General features: G+C 46.3%; 1 protein-coding gene across 1 annotated transcript; it reads right to left on the bottom strand.

The window, feature by feature from the left end:
* Positions 1–1,619: 1,619 nt before the first annotated feature.
* Positions 1,620–13,731, bottom strand: NATD1 (N-acetyltransferase domain containing 1). The gene is made up of 3 exons (XM_063314729.1): positions 13,554–13,731; positions 5,797–5,915; positions 1,620–2,949 (listed from the first exon to the last, which is right to left on the bottom strand). Exons 1-3 carry the CDS (start codon positions 13,657–13,659, stop codon positions 2,833–2,835), a joined length of 342 nt encoding a protein of 113 aa, XP_063170799.1. The 5' UTR covers positions 13,660–13,731; the 3' UTR covers positions 1,620–2,832.
* Between the last annotated feature and the right edge of the window lie 2,849 nt (positions 13,732–16,580).

Genomic DNA, 16,580 nt, shown 5'->3' with positions numbered 1-16,580 from the left:
CTCTTCAGAGGAGTTGGGACTTCCAGAATTCCTAGCCAGTTCAACCACAGATGGAATTCCACCACCTCTGGATAAACCAAAACTGTGGAAAGCTATACTGAGATCCTCACAGCGAAGATAACTTTGACAGAGGAATATGTGGCCTCCATTCCACCACCCTGGACTTTGCAGATTGTTCAAGGACAAGGACCACCTTGCCACTGCCCACCCCCCGCCGCTCCAGCTGGCCTTGAAAACACTGTCCTTCTGCAATGCAAGAATTGAGAACTGCAGAAAGGTGGGTTGCTTTTTTTTCAAGGAAACAAAAGCACCAGTGTTACCAAAAAAAAAAAATCTCAGGGTCAACAAAGTTGTGCTGGGGCACCACAGAAGAAAGCCGTAGCATTTTCTCAAATACTGCACTTGTTTTGAGGCTGGAAGGACTACTCCAATCTTTGCAAGTGACCTCTTCACTATTTGGGATAAATCCTCCTCCTCCTCAGCCCCCAACAGCATTTTCTAGGTAAGGAGGACACCTTCTATGACACAACTGAAGACAACTGGATATCATGGTAGTTATTGAACAGCAAGGACGAGAAGCCCAGGTTTTCCAATTAAACAACCAGCACTAATGTTCTGCTCCCTTTCCTGCAATTTAACTCTGTCCCTTACTGGTAGGGTAGATGCCCATCAGATAAGGTGTGTGGATGCCTAAGGGTGCCAGTCCTCTCCCAAAACATCAGAATGGACTCTGAGAGCCAGTTTGGTCTAGTGGCTAAGGTGCTGGCCTAGAAACCAGGAGTCTGTGAGTTCTAGTCCCACCTGAGGCATGAAAGTCGGCTGGGTGACCCTGCGCCAGTCCCTCTCTCTCAGCCCAACTCGGTGCAATGTGGACTAGCCTCGTGGTGCACCCCGGGCAACGTGACTTGTCACGGCTAAATAGTCCACACATCTGGCTGCTGGACCTCACAAGGATTTCCCAGCAAGAAAAAGCAGCATGAACACCGAACTGCTATGCCATACGATTATATATATATATAAAAAAAAAAAACGACTCTCAGCTGGAATCTCTTTAGAACAGTATTTCTCGATATATGCTGGCTGGGGAATTCTGGGAGTTGAAGTCCACCCATCTTAAAGTGGCCAAGTTCGAGAAACACTGCTTTAGAACCACCAATGAATCAAGCCACACAATACAATTTGCTGCCTCCAATATCACCCTTCCGGTAATGACCTGCCATATTTTCTCCACTTATTTTGGCTGAAATTCCCAAGGAGGGATCCAAGGAACTGAACTGGGCGGAAAAGAGGGGCAGGGCCCCTTGGGGCTCTAATGGAAGATAAATTCAGGTCTGTGGCAAAATTAACACAGCCCAAACCTTCCAGGTGCCACCCTTATATTAAGCCAAACTTCCCCAGTGCGGGCACCCTCTGTGCTGGTCAAGGGTGACGGGAATTGTAGTTCTAGACATCTGGAGGGTGCTTGGCTTGGGAAAATTGGAGTAAACAACCCCCAATCAAGGCAGGGGGTGTGGGCAGAATGCGGGAAACAGAAGGTGATTAGAGTTCCCTGCAAAACCTTCTTGCATCATATTCAGAATAACTGCAATCTAAAGAGATGCCCCACCACCACCCTCCCCACCCACAGATACGTTCTGTTTAAACAATCCAATCAGCGGTCCTCTGTATATTTCTGGCTACTGTTCCCAGCAGCCCCAGCCGCCCTGGCCAGAAGCAGAAGATGGGAGAAGTTAAAGAGTTTGATCACAGCTAGAACGCCAACAGTTCCCACCAGAGTCGAAACATTTTGTACCAGTCCCCTCTTTTTTTTTTTTTTGAACCAGTTTGCCAGTTCAACTCAAATCCGCCCTTCTAACTGAACCTCCTGTTTCATCCCACCAGATTCCTGGCCGTTCCATTTGTAGGATTCCACCTCACTCACGCTGTCTGCATGATGGATCTTTAAAAAAAATGGCTTGAGGAGAAAAGGCTCTGCCCTGACTGGAGATGCCCACCATTTGTTCAGCAGATGCACCACACTGTTCCCTTCACTGTGTCCATCTCTCTATCCTTTCACCTTGATTTTCTTCTTCTTCCATACAAGGGGAAACCTCCCCCACCAGAGAAGAAAAAATCAAGGGGGGAGGGAGGTTCCCCCAAAATATTGTAAAAAACTATGCCAGCCCCTTTCCTCTGAAGTTCTCAGCGGAATCCGCCTGACCCTCTCATTCACCCCCCTCCCCGCAAAAAACAGACCATCATATTACCCTCTGCAGTTCAGTCCTTTCTCCACTTCAGTCCATGTTTTGGCAGGCATGCCGGGGCCGTGAGATCTCATTGCCAGAGCACATTTATTGCATTCAGCATCTTGCTTTCGCCTTTAAGTCTAGCTGGCACACTCCCACCTGGCCAGCGTCGCCAGGTGTCCAAGACCACCTTGGAGGCCCATAGCTTGGCTTTCGTCTTCTCAATGCTGCTCCAGGTTAACAAGTAAACAGCTGCCAAGCTCACATACTTCTGCTCAATGCTCATTCCTTTGGGGAGGAAAACCTCACCCACCCCATCCCTTCTATTGCCAACAGTTAATAAAACTGGCAGGAGGTCTAGTTTTACACCTTGCGGTTTCCCGAGGAAGAGAAGGCCAAGGCAGACCATAAAATTCCAGGTCAGCCAAACGCTCACGAGAGCTGGTTGGAAGCATCATTCAGAAACGACGTTTGGTCTTTTCAAAAGTAGGAACTCTTGAGCGTGTGCAGAGGCCGGTCAGGGGTCCCCACGACAGCTTGGAGGCAAAGGCGAGTCAGCAGCAGGCCTGGCTCCCATCTTCAAACAAGGTTCTCCTGCCTGCCTGGGTTAGGACTGTAAACGTTCCAGATACTGTGGTAGTGGGTTCTCCTTGACGTATTTCTGAATATACCAACACGTGAGGTGGGCTTTCAAATCTTCCTCCACCACAAAATCCAAGGCAGCCTGAAAAGAAAGAACAGGAACAGAGTCAGCTTCTGAAATACAGTCAAGAATCAGGCCCACCATGCCACAGGGACGAACCCACATCTTTGGTAACTGCTGGCTTAACTGTTGTTTATTTATTTAACCAAAGGGGTAGGCCACTTAATCAGGACAAATAATATGGGAGCGTCTCTGATAATGCACTTGTTATTTTGGTCCTCTTCCACTCTTCTCCAAAGATCTTTGTGGGGGAAAAGTGCTGCTTTTCCTGCTCTGCAAGATGATAGTAGCCAAGCGTTCATTCTACCCACGGGGACTCTTCCAGAGTAAAAGGTCTCTGATTGAAAAAGTCTACTTCTGGATGCCATTTGTCAAGAGGAGGAGAGGCATCAGCAGCACCTCCTCTCAGTCTGCACATACTGGACAGGTAGATTCTAGAGTAGGTATCAAGGTGGAGAAGCATAATGGGCTTTGCAGGTAAGAGCTAGTGCCTTGGGCTAGACCCAGAAGCCCAGCAGTAGGCAATGTAGCCCGGGCAAGATATAACACGGGAAACAGAAGGTCATGTCAGCATGTGGTGGTGTGGATTCCTGCCCCAGCTATAGCTTCTGAATCATCCTCAAGGGCAACCCCATGCTGAGCAAACTACAGTGATCCAACCATGTTGGAGAAAGACATGACTCATTGCTGCCAGAGCTTCTTGGTCTCAGTGGAAGCATTCACCAAACCTGGGCAAAAGTCATCCCAGGTCATGGTTTCCACCTCCAGCTCCTTCAGGAGCTACAAGTCCAGGAGAAGCCCAGATTGCATACCTCCTCTTCCAGGCGTAGGGCCACCCCATCCAGAACCAAAAATGGAGCTATCTTGGAACCGGAGGACTTCCAACCAACAGTCCCTCCATCTTGCTGAGGTTCAACCTCACTCTGTCCTGCCTCATCCAGGCTCTCTCAGTCTCCAAGCGCACTTCTACCCCACATCTCCTCTTGGCTTGGAGATGGGACAGCTGGAATCATCCACATACGGATGATTCCTCATCCCAGACCAACCCTCCCTCCGTGGTTTCATGCCTATATTTAACAAAAGAATGTGGGAGGTGGGAGATGACGACTTAGGACCTCTACATGCATGGAATTTTTAAAAAATAAAACAAGAAATAAAGCAGTGTCCTAACTCAGCCCTATAAAATCTAATCAGCAGCTTTTGCAAGAGTGAACCTAACAGTGCTTTTTTCCCTTGGCCGTAACATCAGTTTCTCTTTAAGCTTGGGGAGAATTCCCCCCCTCAGAACAGATCCCCTTTTTATGCAGGCAGAGGAAGCAATACAAATGTCCTCGCAGTCCCTCTCCCCAACAGGAAGGGGAGGGAACGAAGAGCAGAGCAGACTGGTACACAGAGAAGCAGCAGGATGCCCCCCATCATCCCCCCAGAAAAAAAAAACATAATGTGCCTCCTAAGGGTCCGAATTGCAAGCCAAAGCTGCTTATCCATAAACTGCAGGTTGAAAAGGAGCTTCCAATTGTTCTTTTTTTGGTCCTTAGCAATATTAAGCTACGTGCATGTTTCTCCATCCTCATTAGCTAATTTAATGAACAAAGGCCGGAGGATAATAAAGAAAGAAGCAGGGGAAGCACAAGGAGGCAATTTTGATGTTTCCGTCTGGAAAGCTGCCCCGACAATGGCTGTAAAATCCACACATGTGCATGGAAATTTAAACCAAGGTATCACAACAATTCAGCCCTCCATGCGACCCACCTCCCTCCAGGTGTGTGGGATGTTCGCTTCAAACATCTCTCACCAGCATGGAGAATCACAGGTGCCCGGCCAAAGGCGGAATATTTCAATGGGATTTACTGTTTTTTAAAACATTGCTTTAAAAGAAAGAAGTTATCGCTGGAAAAACAGTTTTTCATGTTGTCGTTTTTCCACGCCAAGAGAACATTCCTTTCAGTCTGCAGATTTCAGCCAGCCAAGACACTTGGCTATCACTATGTAAATGTTAATCACTGTGTCATAAACATTAATGGATGAATTTTCCTTCAGCGGATGACAGTAAAATAGATTTTAAAAAAAAACAATCTTACATTTTAGACGTATCTTTGGAAGTGACATGTTTAACAGATGCCAGGTTTAATCTCTTTCCTGACTGCCTGAGTACTTTTCTAGCAATTAATACTCTGGATCTAAATGCCAAAAACATATACAGTAAGATGTATTTTTTCCCAGGACATGGCAGGGTTAATCCACTAAGTACAAATGGGGGGGGGGGAATCTGCAGGCGCTCTAAAAACGGGCAAAAATATTAGCTAGATTTGAATGTGCCGCAAAACTGCCTGGGTTCAATGTGCCCAGTTCGAGACTCTCCCTTCATGCGACCTGCCCAACAACAACCCTGTGAAGTAGGTTAAGCCGGGAGAACATGCGTGACCGGTTCAAAGTCTCCAGCGGGTTTCTGGAAAAAACAGGGACTTTAATCTGCTCTCGCACCCTCCGGTCTTCGTCCAATACCTTTTGCACTAGCCCAAGTGGTCCTTGAGAGTCAGGTAGCGTGCAAGTTCAATAAATTATTAAGTAATACATCTATTATTTATTAATTGGGAGGCACGCTGGAGCCATGATTAAATCATTATTTTGAAATATTAAATAATAATTAATGAAGTATTATTATTATACCACATTGGTTCTTGTTTAACTAGCTTTAACTTGTTTAGTACTGAACAATCCATGGCTTCATGCAAACCGTGGCATGTCTCTGTGGCATGTCTCTGGACAGGATGTCAGTCTTTGCATGAGTATTCCGAACAGGACAACCTAGAATGAGTGAGAAAGAGAAAAAGAAGCCCCCACACCAGCGTCATACCAGCGTCATACCTTGGCCAGATGTTTTGCGATTCCTCTTCCCCTGTAGGTATCTGGGACTTCCGTATGCTGCAGATCCACCACCCTCTTTCCTACGTATTCATACAACAGGACGGCTTTATCATGGCAGCCTACAAATGGAAAGAGAAACCATTTCACACAAGCCACCCCAAGCTGGGAAACTTAAGATACGGCATGAACATCAGCAGCACTCAACCTTCCTCAGCTCACCCCAGGACTGCAACTCCGTCATCCCATAGCCAACTGCATTCACACATTACACTAAACCAGGGTTGGGTTAAGGACGACAGCAACCTTTGAGTCTCAAGGGCCAAAATCCCAAACTGGGCGGGGCCAAGGTATTTTGGGGAAAAGGGGCATTTCGGGATTTTCTGGGGCATGAGGGGTTCGTTCTGGTCCCAGCCCATCCCTCCAGAGCTTCGAGAGAATCCTCTACACTCAACCATAGAGTGATGGCTTTGCTTTTTGACTTAGTTGCATTCTGCAAAGGCACCCTGTTATGATTCCAGTAAATGACAGGGAGCAGGGGTGTCCCCAGGGTGTTGTCAAGATGGTGACTTCTCACCTAAAAACCGGGCAGAGCTTTGATCACACCCCCATGGCCACCATCTTGATTTTTCTGGCCACCCTCTACAGCAGTGTTTCTCAACCTTGGCAACTTTAAGACGTGTGGACTTCAACTCCCAGAATTCCCCAGCCAGCCATGGGAGTTGAAGTCCACACGTCTTAAAGCTGCCAAGGTTGAGAAACACTGCTTTACAGACATCCCTCTGGTGACATGACACCTGGCTCAGCAGGATGACCAATTCCCACTCTCCATCCAACACTTGACCCAGTGTCCCAGGTCCCTAACCATGTCCTTGTCCACAGTGGAGAATTCTTTGTTGACCTCAGACATTCCCCCTCCATTCAGTTATAAAAATTTACCCAACACGTCCCATTCTGGAGAAATTAAAAATAAGTTTGCATCAACTCTCAGCTGCCCCCCACCCCACCCTCCCCAAAAGATTCCAGAAACTCAACTGGCTGAAATTCCTAAAAAGAGAGCGCCTCGCTCCAAGAAAGGATGTTTGGAAACCCACGTCAAGAAAGGTCTGCATCGACTCAAAAGTTCATATGCATGGGGTGGGAGGAAAGGGAGAAGAAACAGATGCTGTGGGTGGAGGTGGGTAATATATGCATTTATCTGCATGCACATTCAGTTCTTACTCATATAGGTCTAAGTTCTCGGAGTATGAACATAAGACCCACCCATGCCCTGAATGGTCCTATGTTGCACCAGACCCACCATTTATCTCACACTCCTTGGATGGTGAGCTGATCAAGATGCGTTCATTTTATCATGCTTATGCTTCAAGACCAAACAAGACTGAGAAGATGCTGCCAAGAGGAGAAAAGCAGGTCCAGAGATCCCACTCTATGCTTTCTTCAAACATAAACCATGATTTCTGGCTTGACGATGCCTAGGGGAGGCTTGCAATCACACTGCCTGGTTTGCCAAGCAAGAGATTCAGATCACAGTAGCCGGATTAACCCCTAAATCAGATGATGGTTTAGGACATCAAGCCCAGCCAACTGTGGTTCATGATTAAACAAACCATGGTTTCATACAATGTAAACTGCTCAGATGTGCAAATTGAGCCCATTGTGGTTTGTTCAATTCAATCAAACAAACCGTGGCTTGGTGCAATCTTTCTTCAAGTCTTTTCCCAATTACTTCTCCATCTTTTTTCTTCTAGCTAAAAAAAAAAATCTATGAGGGGTATAAAGCTGGTAGAGTCACACAACTCAGTGGTAAACACTAATAAAAAGTTGCTGTTGTGGGCTGCCCAAGTTATAGTATACTGTAAAATGGGCAGCCATATAACTCTTCTAAAATATTTTTAAAAATAAAGCATGGTCCAATTGGTTCTCCTTTTGTGCAAACAAGTAGCACTCCCCAGACCAAGGTTCCTGGTTTGGTGCTCTCAACCCAAACCTGGTTTGTCAACCAGCCGCAATCTGGAATGTGTCATGGTTTTAAACCACAGGTTTCCTTGGATATTTCAGGACTCTGGCAAGCTGAAAGATGTGCAGACTTGAAGAGGGCGTGGAAAGAGACCATCTGCTGAGAAGTTGTGTTTGGTTCAATTTAGAGCAGTGTTTTTCAACCTTGGCAGCTCTAAGATGTGTGGGCTTCAATCCCCAGAATTCCCCAGCCAGCTTAAATTCTGGGAGTTGAGGTCCACAAGTCTTAAAGCTGCTGAGGTGGGGAAACACTATTATAATAGAGGGAGGGAGGGAGAATATAATATCCCTCTTTTGGGGGAGATGGGCAGTACCAAAATTTGAATGAATGAATGAATGAATGAATAAATATTTCTCCTGCTGTTTGATTACCAACTCACTCCTTTGCATTACTATACCCATAATAGCTTCACATTTGGATGGGTTGGAAACAAACAGCCCATGAGCCATATCTGGGCTATAGTGCAGGGTTAAACCCTGCCTCCTTCACCCAGGATCCCACCCACTTTGGGCTCGCCCATGAACTTCCCACAGCAATAATATGATTTATTTATTGACTCTCTGGGCTTATTTGCTGCATCAATCAACCAACACTGATTGTAACAGCTCGAGAAGAATCCCTCCTCCCTTCTTCCCCCTGGAAGAAAAATGGAATTAGGATTCCCAAAATAAAATTACGAATCTTCCCGTCATCTTGGGCCATCTGTTCAAGGAAGCTGCTTTATGTAATCCATGACCAGCCCTGTTTAAAGAGGTGTTGGCACAATCCCAAGCAACTAGCCCATTTCTCGGGAAATAGGACAAAGGGACGCCAACATGGGAAATTTAAACACACACCCCTCCAAGAAGTCGAGAGCTTATATATCTGAAACAGAGAAATATATCAAAAGGACAAGCTCAGATTTAGAGAGTAAACATTTCCTGGTTAGGACTGATAACCAAGAAGGCAGCTGGGAAAAGGGCCATTAAAAATAAATAAATACATGACTGCATGCAGCTATCAAGTCACGGCAAATGCATGCACCCTCAAATTAATGCATGCAGATTCCAAAAGTCCCTACAGATAGAATCAACCACAGAGCCAATTCCTTGCAAAAAATATATATGAGATATATAAGGGACATCCCTACTTCGCCCTAATTGTAGCAGTGCTGTTTTTCCAGGCTAATCATTGCCTCAAATAGCCTTTCTCAAACTGGCACCCGCTGGGCACACGGGCCTGCAACTGCCAGAATTCCTTGCCAGCAGTCTGGTCCATCCATGACTGTCCAGTCTTCAATGGCACCCTTGTATTTCTCTAGCTGCGGGCAACTTCCCTGGTTTCAGCCTACTCCTCAGGGAGGTTTTCCAATGGAACCCCTGCTCCAGAAAGCACAGTAGATCAACGCAAAGACCTAGTCACTAAACAAAAATGTCAAAAGTACCCGGGGTCCTTTGCAACCTCAACAATCTTGCCCAAAGGAACTTGAAACCACAGGCAACAGCTCCAGGAGAAGGGGGTAGAAAAACAGATGTTTCTTTTGCAAAGGGAAAAAGCTTGTGGGGACCCTCAGGGCAGATGCTGCCACACTGTTAGTGGTGCCAGGACGAAACATATTGAGATGCTCCTGTCCATACATGTCAGAAGATTTCAGCCCTGAAAGATTTCCACCTTTTGAAAAACCTCCCGCTGCTAGGATTCTCTGAGAAGACTGAACATTGAATTACCCTGAAGCCGGTAGCCTAAAATCAGGAGTCTGGTGTACCTTTTCAAGCTAACCAATTTTATATTTTTTTAAATTAATTTTCATTAAAGAAGTTTTTTGCAAAGTAAAAACAATACAAGTTTAAAGAAAAAAGTAAAGTAAAAGTGGTAGTAGAAATGAAAAGAGAAAAGAGAAAAAGATATAAATAAATGGCTTCCAATCTTCTTTACAGCAGTTATAAATGCATTTATAGCCTAACCCAGTGTTTCTCAACCTTGGCAACTTGAAGATGTGTGGACTCCAACTCCCAGAATTCCCCAGGCAGCATGCTAGCTGGGGGAATTCTGGGAATTGAAGTTCACACATCTTCAAGTTGCCAAGGTTGAGAAACACTGGTCTATCCTCTCTTTCCCAGGTTACATCATGTCTCCCTTCTTTCCATATTCTACCCTTTTTAATCATCAGACCCATAAATCGTAAGTTCATTCTAGTTTCCATCGTCAGCAAAAAGTCCATAAGGGTTTCCAGTTGCTAACAAATGCAGTTGTCTTTCCCCTAAACAAAAAAGTCAATTTTGCCATCTCTGAAAATTCTGCCATCTTCACCAACCATTCCTCCATTGTGGGTGTTTCAGATTCAAACTAACCAATTTTATCAAAAGGCTTCTGCAAATCACAAATCAGACACCTCCTGATTTTGGGCTACTCTAGGGCAATGTTTCTCAACTGTGGCAAGGTTAAGATGCATGGACTTCAATTCCCAGAATTCCCCACCCAGCCAAGCCCCAGGGAACATTTCTAGGCCCTTGGAATATATACAAGGCTTGGATCTCCCATAAATTGGTTTTGTTATTTTTGATGGGCTACGACCAGATTTTTACCAAAAATGACACCTGCCACTCTCACATCAAGACACATTTAGCCCTGAATTTTCTATTCAACTCCACACTGCATTGTCTTGCCTGAAGTGACAGCTGTCAAACCTCACAGTTCAGCACAGACTTTGGAACTTCTGCACAACTTTTGCAGTTTTAACTCCATATGACAACGAAGACCCCAAAGATGGTAGAGAAACATGCAGCTTCCCACATCCTTGAAAACCTATGGTGGTCTGTTCACTTCTGGCTTCAGCATATTGCGTAAAACTAAAATCAGAGAACTGTGGAGCTGGGAAGGAGCTGGGAAGGAGGATCTAGTCCCGCTCTCCGCGCTGTAAAGGGAAAATCAGTGAAACCATCCATGAGAAGGGGCTGTCCAGCCTCTTCTTAAAAACCTCCCAGGGTGGAGAACCCACAATTCCATCAGTAGGCAGTTCCATTACTGTACAGATTTTACAAGCAAAATTTCTTGTATTTAAAAAAACTTGTGTGGCTTTTGAAACTGCAGCTTGTTAAAAGAAAACACTGTTGAAATAAATTAGAGTTGAACATGTGTGGCTAGATTCATGCACTGTGCTAAGGCAGATTTTTATCTATGCTCTGCTGAATAAACTATAATCCACTTGACATGCCCAGTCAAAACCAAACACATCTAATTATGGTTGGGGTGTTGAGTCAGGCTTAACCTTGGATAATTGAAAGAAGCCACCTTCATGAGCTACAATCTGAAGCAAGTTTGCTTTAACCTCTGGGGAAATTCAACTTTTTTTCTTCTTTCAGTTTTGGATGCCTTAATGCAGCTGTTGATCCAAAAAGAAACAAAAGCTTTCAGATCCATCCTCACAGCCAAGTTGGAAGCAGGAGGAGGAATTCCTGTGGTTTATTGCCACATTTTACATGAAAGCAAACAATTCCTATTCGTGAAAACCTATGGAAATGTCTGTGCTGCAAGACTGTGTAATGTTTTGGTATGCTACTTTTAGCCAAAATGTTTATTTGGGGCAAACTGTTCTGCCAGCTTCGCCTCCTCCCCAACCTACAGGTTCATACTAACACTATGCCAAAACATGGTTTGCTTAGTTATGGCTCAGCTTGTACTGTGAACCTAACTGGGTTTATTCAGGAAATCACAGCTTGTGTGAAACAGCCTATACAGCGACTCTGATCTCTTTGGAGAAAGGAGCACAGAGAAAGATTCCACCACTTTTTCAGAGAAATCCTGGATCTGTGGAGTCCTTGGTGCTCCCTAAACTTGGTTGTCTGCTTGCAGACATTTCTTTCCCAACTAGGCAAAAATCCCAGATCCTTCAGCCCAGAACGCTGCACAACCTTCTTTTGAATCAGTAATGCTTCCAGTTACCACATGGCTCAGCATTCCTTGGTTGGACCAGAATCTTAATGGAAAAACCAGTACCAAGGTCAAAAAAGTCAAGATGGTGCAATCAAAGCTCAGTCCGTGATGCACATTAAAAAACAGGCAGAGTTTCCATCACAGACATCCTGACTCTTTTGACGGTACCATGTGGACACCCCTGGACATGCCAACTGCACCATGCTGTCTGGATAACTTTTTAAAAAACCGACCAAATGCTAGCATCTGCTTTCTGTTCCTTTTCCCCAAATGCTGTTCTTGTATAAATACGTCTGAATGACGCCGCTCACCTCCTTTGAGGATCTCTCTTCACAAGCAAAGAGAATTAAAGAGGCCTTTACAAGACCTTTTAGCTGGAACAAATCTTTGGAAAAAAACCAACAAACTTGATTTATAGCTCAGGCCAATTTCCTCCGGGAATCCATCACTATAAAACTATTTTAACCTTGTGCTATTTAAAGAAGCTTCGGGTAGTCTGATGGTTTTCTAACTCTTCAGCCTACAAGATTAATTTGCTCTTTACTTTCCCCCCATTGTCAAAAAACAGTAGATTGTTCTCAGCAATTCAGGGCTAAGAGAAAGAAAGGCCATTCTTTGCATTTCCATTTTCAGCCGTTTACAAACCATGTCTCCTGCGAGGCATGTAATTTTTGAATTGTTTATCCATTTTAATACAGCCTGCAATTTAAATAAAACAAGCATAAGCTTTAACAAAACCACCAACTTTTTTTTTTAGCAAAGAACAGAGGAAAAATGAAGAGATGTTGATACACTTAAAAGAGACTATCATCAATCCTTCTCTCCTATACTTAAAGTGCATCAGCTCAAGCACCTAAAATAACAAACTAGTTTGCGCTTCCCACTAAACCATGGTTTAACGACAGCACATTGAATAAAACCCAGGGGACTGGACTGCCCCAAAACCTAAGCCACAAATCACACCAGCCAGGTTGACGCATCCTGCTAAACCAGAGTTTTCAAACTTGGCAACTTTAAGATGGGTGGACTTCAACTCCCAGAATTCCCTAGCCAGTGCTGGGGAATTCTGGGAATTGAAGTCCACCCATCTTAAAGTTGCCAAGTTTGAAAAGCACTGTGCTAACCCCTCATGGGATGTGCTGGGTTTAACTTAGTGATGAAAATCTAGCCCTTGGCTTATCAATCAAAGTTGGGCTTCTGGCAACGCAGCAAGCCACGGTTTAGCAGAAGAGCAGGGTTCAGACAATGCACCTGGCCAGCAAGCCAGCTTTCCAAGCCTCCCCAAGTAAACCAAACCCAGGCAGAGCTGTCAAGCCTTCAGCGCCCTTGGGGATGAGTCCCACCAAGAAGGGCTAATTCTCTCAAGTCATCCGCCCCCGGACTCGGCTCAGCGGTTTGCCGGGAGCAAAAAGAAAAAAAAATTAAGGGGGACTCCAAGCGGAGCGTTGAAGCATCCAGGGCCGCTGGGGATGAGAGAGTTTCGGCTCCACCTCGGCGGGGGTTTAAAACCAGACCTGGCGGGGAGGCGACGCCACGCGCCTTTCCCAGCTGAGCGCGGGCGCCCGGTTGCAGGGCGAGGGCGGGGCAGGTCAGAGGCTGCCGGAAGCAAAGCTCCCGATCCGCTGCACCTCCGCGCTCTCGGTCGCTCCGCAGCCCCCGAAGCGAAGCGGATCTCGCCCTTCCCCGCCGCGGCACAAAAGCCGGAGCGAGGCGGGGACGGCTCGTCGCGTCCCGACGAGCGCCGCAGCGGCGGTTCTCCGCCGGGGGGCGAACAAAAGGCGGCGCCCGCCTGCAGAGCGAGGGGGACCCTGCCGCCGCCCGCTCCTACCGTTCAAGCGGACGGTGAACTGCCGCCTCCGCCGATCGTGCTCCACCTGGATGGGGCAGCCCGGCTCGAGCAGGTTGAGCGGCGGCGGCGGCGGCGCCTGCGCCATGGAGGGCCCGCGCCTCCCCCGCCGGCCGCGGCCCCGTCGCCTTTGTGCGCGCGTGGCGGGGAAGGGGCGGCCCGGCGCGGAGCGAGGGGCCCTCGGCCGGCCCGGGCTCTCCGGACGGTCAGCGGTCGGGCGCCGGCCTCGAACGAACGCCCCGGCCAGGAAGCGGCGCGGAGGGAGGAGCCGCGAGCGCCACTCGCCGCAACAGGAGCCGGAGCGCACAGCCCGGGCGACGGCGATAAAAGCGCAGGAAATCAGCTGTGGGGTCACGTGGCGGGCGGGCGGCCAATGGGCTGCCCGCGCTTTTGTTTTGATACATTCCGTTCGACTCTTAAAGGAGCCCGTTGCGCTTTCCTGCTCCCCCGTCGCGCGCCCCGCTGCTCGCCTCTGGGGGGCGGGCGGGAGAGGAAAAGGGGGGCTGCTCCCTCCGAGCGTTTTATGTACATATAATTAAATATATGCATGTCGCTTTTAATGGTTTTAATGCTTTTTTTTTAACCGTTTCGTTTTAATGGTTTTGATCGCATTGCGTGTCCTGCCCTGAGTCACGTATGTGAGACAAGCAGCTATATAGTTTTTAGGTTTTGGTCAGTGAGATGAGCAGGTAGGTACAGGTAGTCCTCGCTTAACAACCATTTGTTTGGTTCGGACTTACAACGGTGCTGGAAAACTGACTTACGACCGGTCCTCACACTTACGGCCATTGCTGCGTCCCCGTGGTCACACAATCACGATTTGGGTGCTTGGCCACCAGTTTGCATTTATGACCGTTGCAGCGTCCCGTGGTCGCGTGATCGCCATTTTCCATCTTCCCGGCCAGCTTCTGGCAGGCAAAATCAATGGGGAACCACATGATTTGCTTAATTAATTAATTAATTAATATCTCAAATTTCTGTCACCGCCCATCTCCCCCCAAAGGGGGACTCTTAATACCTGTGGTGATTCACTTAACGACCCACCGCTAAAAAGGTTGTGAAATCAGGTTGGATTCGCTTAATGACCACTTTGCTTAGCAACTGAGATTCAGGTCCCAATTGTGGTCATTAAGCGAGGACTGCCTGTAATGTCATTCTGGAATCTGGTGGCCTCTAAAATGAAATAATAATAGTAGTGGTAGTAATATCTGCTTTAAGTTGGGTGGAATTCAACTCCTGGGGATGTGAACATGGACAGAATGGTGTAATTTTCATGACAACACAGAATCAGTTTGCTACTGTTGTTCTGGGGATTTTTTTTTTTTAAGTTTCTCCATCTAGGCTACAGGCTTGGAATTTTCTGCTGGATTGACCAGCTCTAACCTTGCTCAGCTTCAAGATGAGCAAAGTTGACTAAGTGCTGCCAGAAAGCAGGGGAAGAAACAGCCATTCTAAAATTGTCAGCAATGGGAGGGAACCACAGAAGGAGGGAACGAAAAGGAAGGATAGACAAAGAGGAACATGCACATTTGCGGAGATGATTATAGTACCCACTCCTTAGAGAGATCAGGTTTTAATGCTGTGGGCATTTGGCAGGAAACGTGGCCTGAACTGATGCCATTGTCTGAGTTCCTGCCAGAGATTAACTGAAAGAAATGCAAATCCTAGAGAACGTGACTCATAATGGCAACTGATTCTAAGAAGCAAGGCAGAGTTAGGAAGGCAGAATCTTTGCTGAGTTTTTCACCCCTCGAATTTGCGTTTCATTGATCCTATGACTTGTATTGCTAATAACCCCAGCGCCTACCAAGCCACAAACAAGCGAAACCCGTTTTGGCTTCTTGAAGATCTGAACTGCCCTTGGGAGAGGAAACAGGATTAGGCCGCACATCAGATTAAATAAAATAAATAAATAAAGTTTCTGGGGGCAGGGTTGTTCATGCACTGGAGTGAATGCTATATTTGGAAGTTGATCAGGGGGTCAGTTAAGCCCTAAACCAGTGTTCCTTAACTTTGGCAACCTTGAGATGTATGGACTTCAACTCCCAGAATTCCCCAACCACAGAACTGGAATTTGTCTTCCATTAGAGCCCCAAGGGGCCCTGCCCCTCTTTTCTGCCCAGTTCAGTTCCTTGGATCCCTCCTTGGGAATTTCAGCCAAAATAAGTGGAGAAAATATGGCAGGTCATTACCGGAAGGGTGATATTGGAGGCAGCAAATTGTATTGTGTGGCTTGATTCACTGGTGGTTCTAAAGCAGTGTTTCTTGAACTTGGCAACTTTAAGATGTGTGAACTTCAACCCCCAGAATTCCCCAGCCAGCCATGCTGGTTGGGGAATTCTGGGAATTGAAGTCGATACATCTCAAAGTTGCCAAAGTTAAGGAACACTGGTTTAGTGTATTGTGCAATCTCCCAAAACAGATTTAATCCAGTCAATGGGATTGTAGGGGCACAATTCTTAGGCCTCACTTCTGTCTAGATAGTTCCTAAAATGATTTTTTCAAATTCAAGCCTATTCTCTATTATGTTATCCTCTTTATTTTCCTTTGTGAAATAATTTAGATCTTGGAACTCACTTACGGGATGTGTTAGTGCTTGCCACTTTGATAGCTTATGATACTGATGCATCCTTGATGCTTTGTTTTATACATGCCTTTTTAAATTACAAGCTGCTTTTACTTATTGCAAACCAACAAGTGGGGTGTAAATTATAAACCAACTCAAATACACTGCAGGGAGTGGGTGAACGTCATTTATACTTTTTCGTGTTTAGGTAATGGCTGTGACTCTGGGTCCAGAGTTAAGTATCCAACCTAAAGGAACAATCCTTTTCCATCACCCATCCAGAGCAGGGCTTAGCATTATGCTCTCCCACTGTGTGCACATTCTTTAGGAACTTCATCAGAAAGAATGTCAAGAATGGAAGTGGGTGGAGAGAGAGAACACCTCCAGTATCTGCCTGCTGTTTACTCATGCAACTCATTGATTCTTCCTTATCCTACAAGGCC

This window comes from Candoia aspera, chromosome 14 (assembly GCF_035149785.1).
Source record: "Candoia aspera isolate rCanAsp1 chromosome 14, rCanAsp1.hap2, whole genome shotgun sequence".
Classification (NCBI taxonomy): domain Eukaryota; kingdom Metazoa; phylum Chordata; class Lepidosauria; order Squamata; family Boidae; genus Candoia; species Candoia aspera.
Note: the sequence above shows the minus strand (reverse complement) of the source record. Positions and strands in the feature narration are given on the sequence as shown.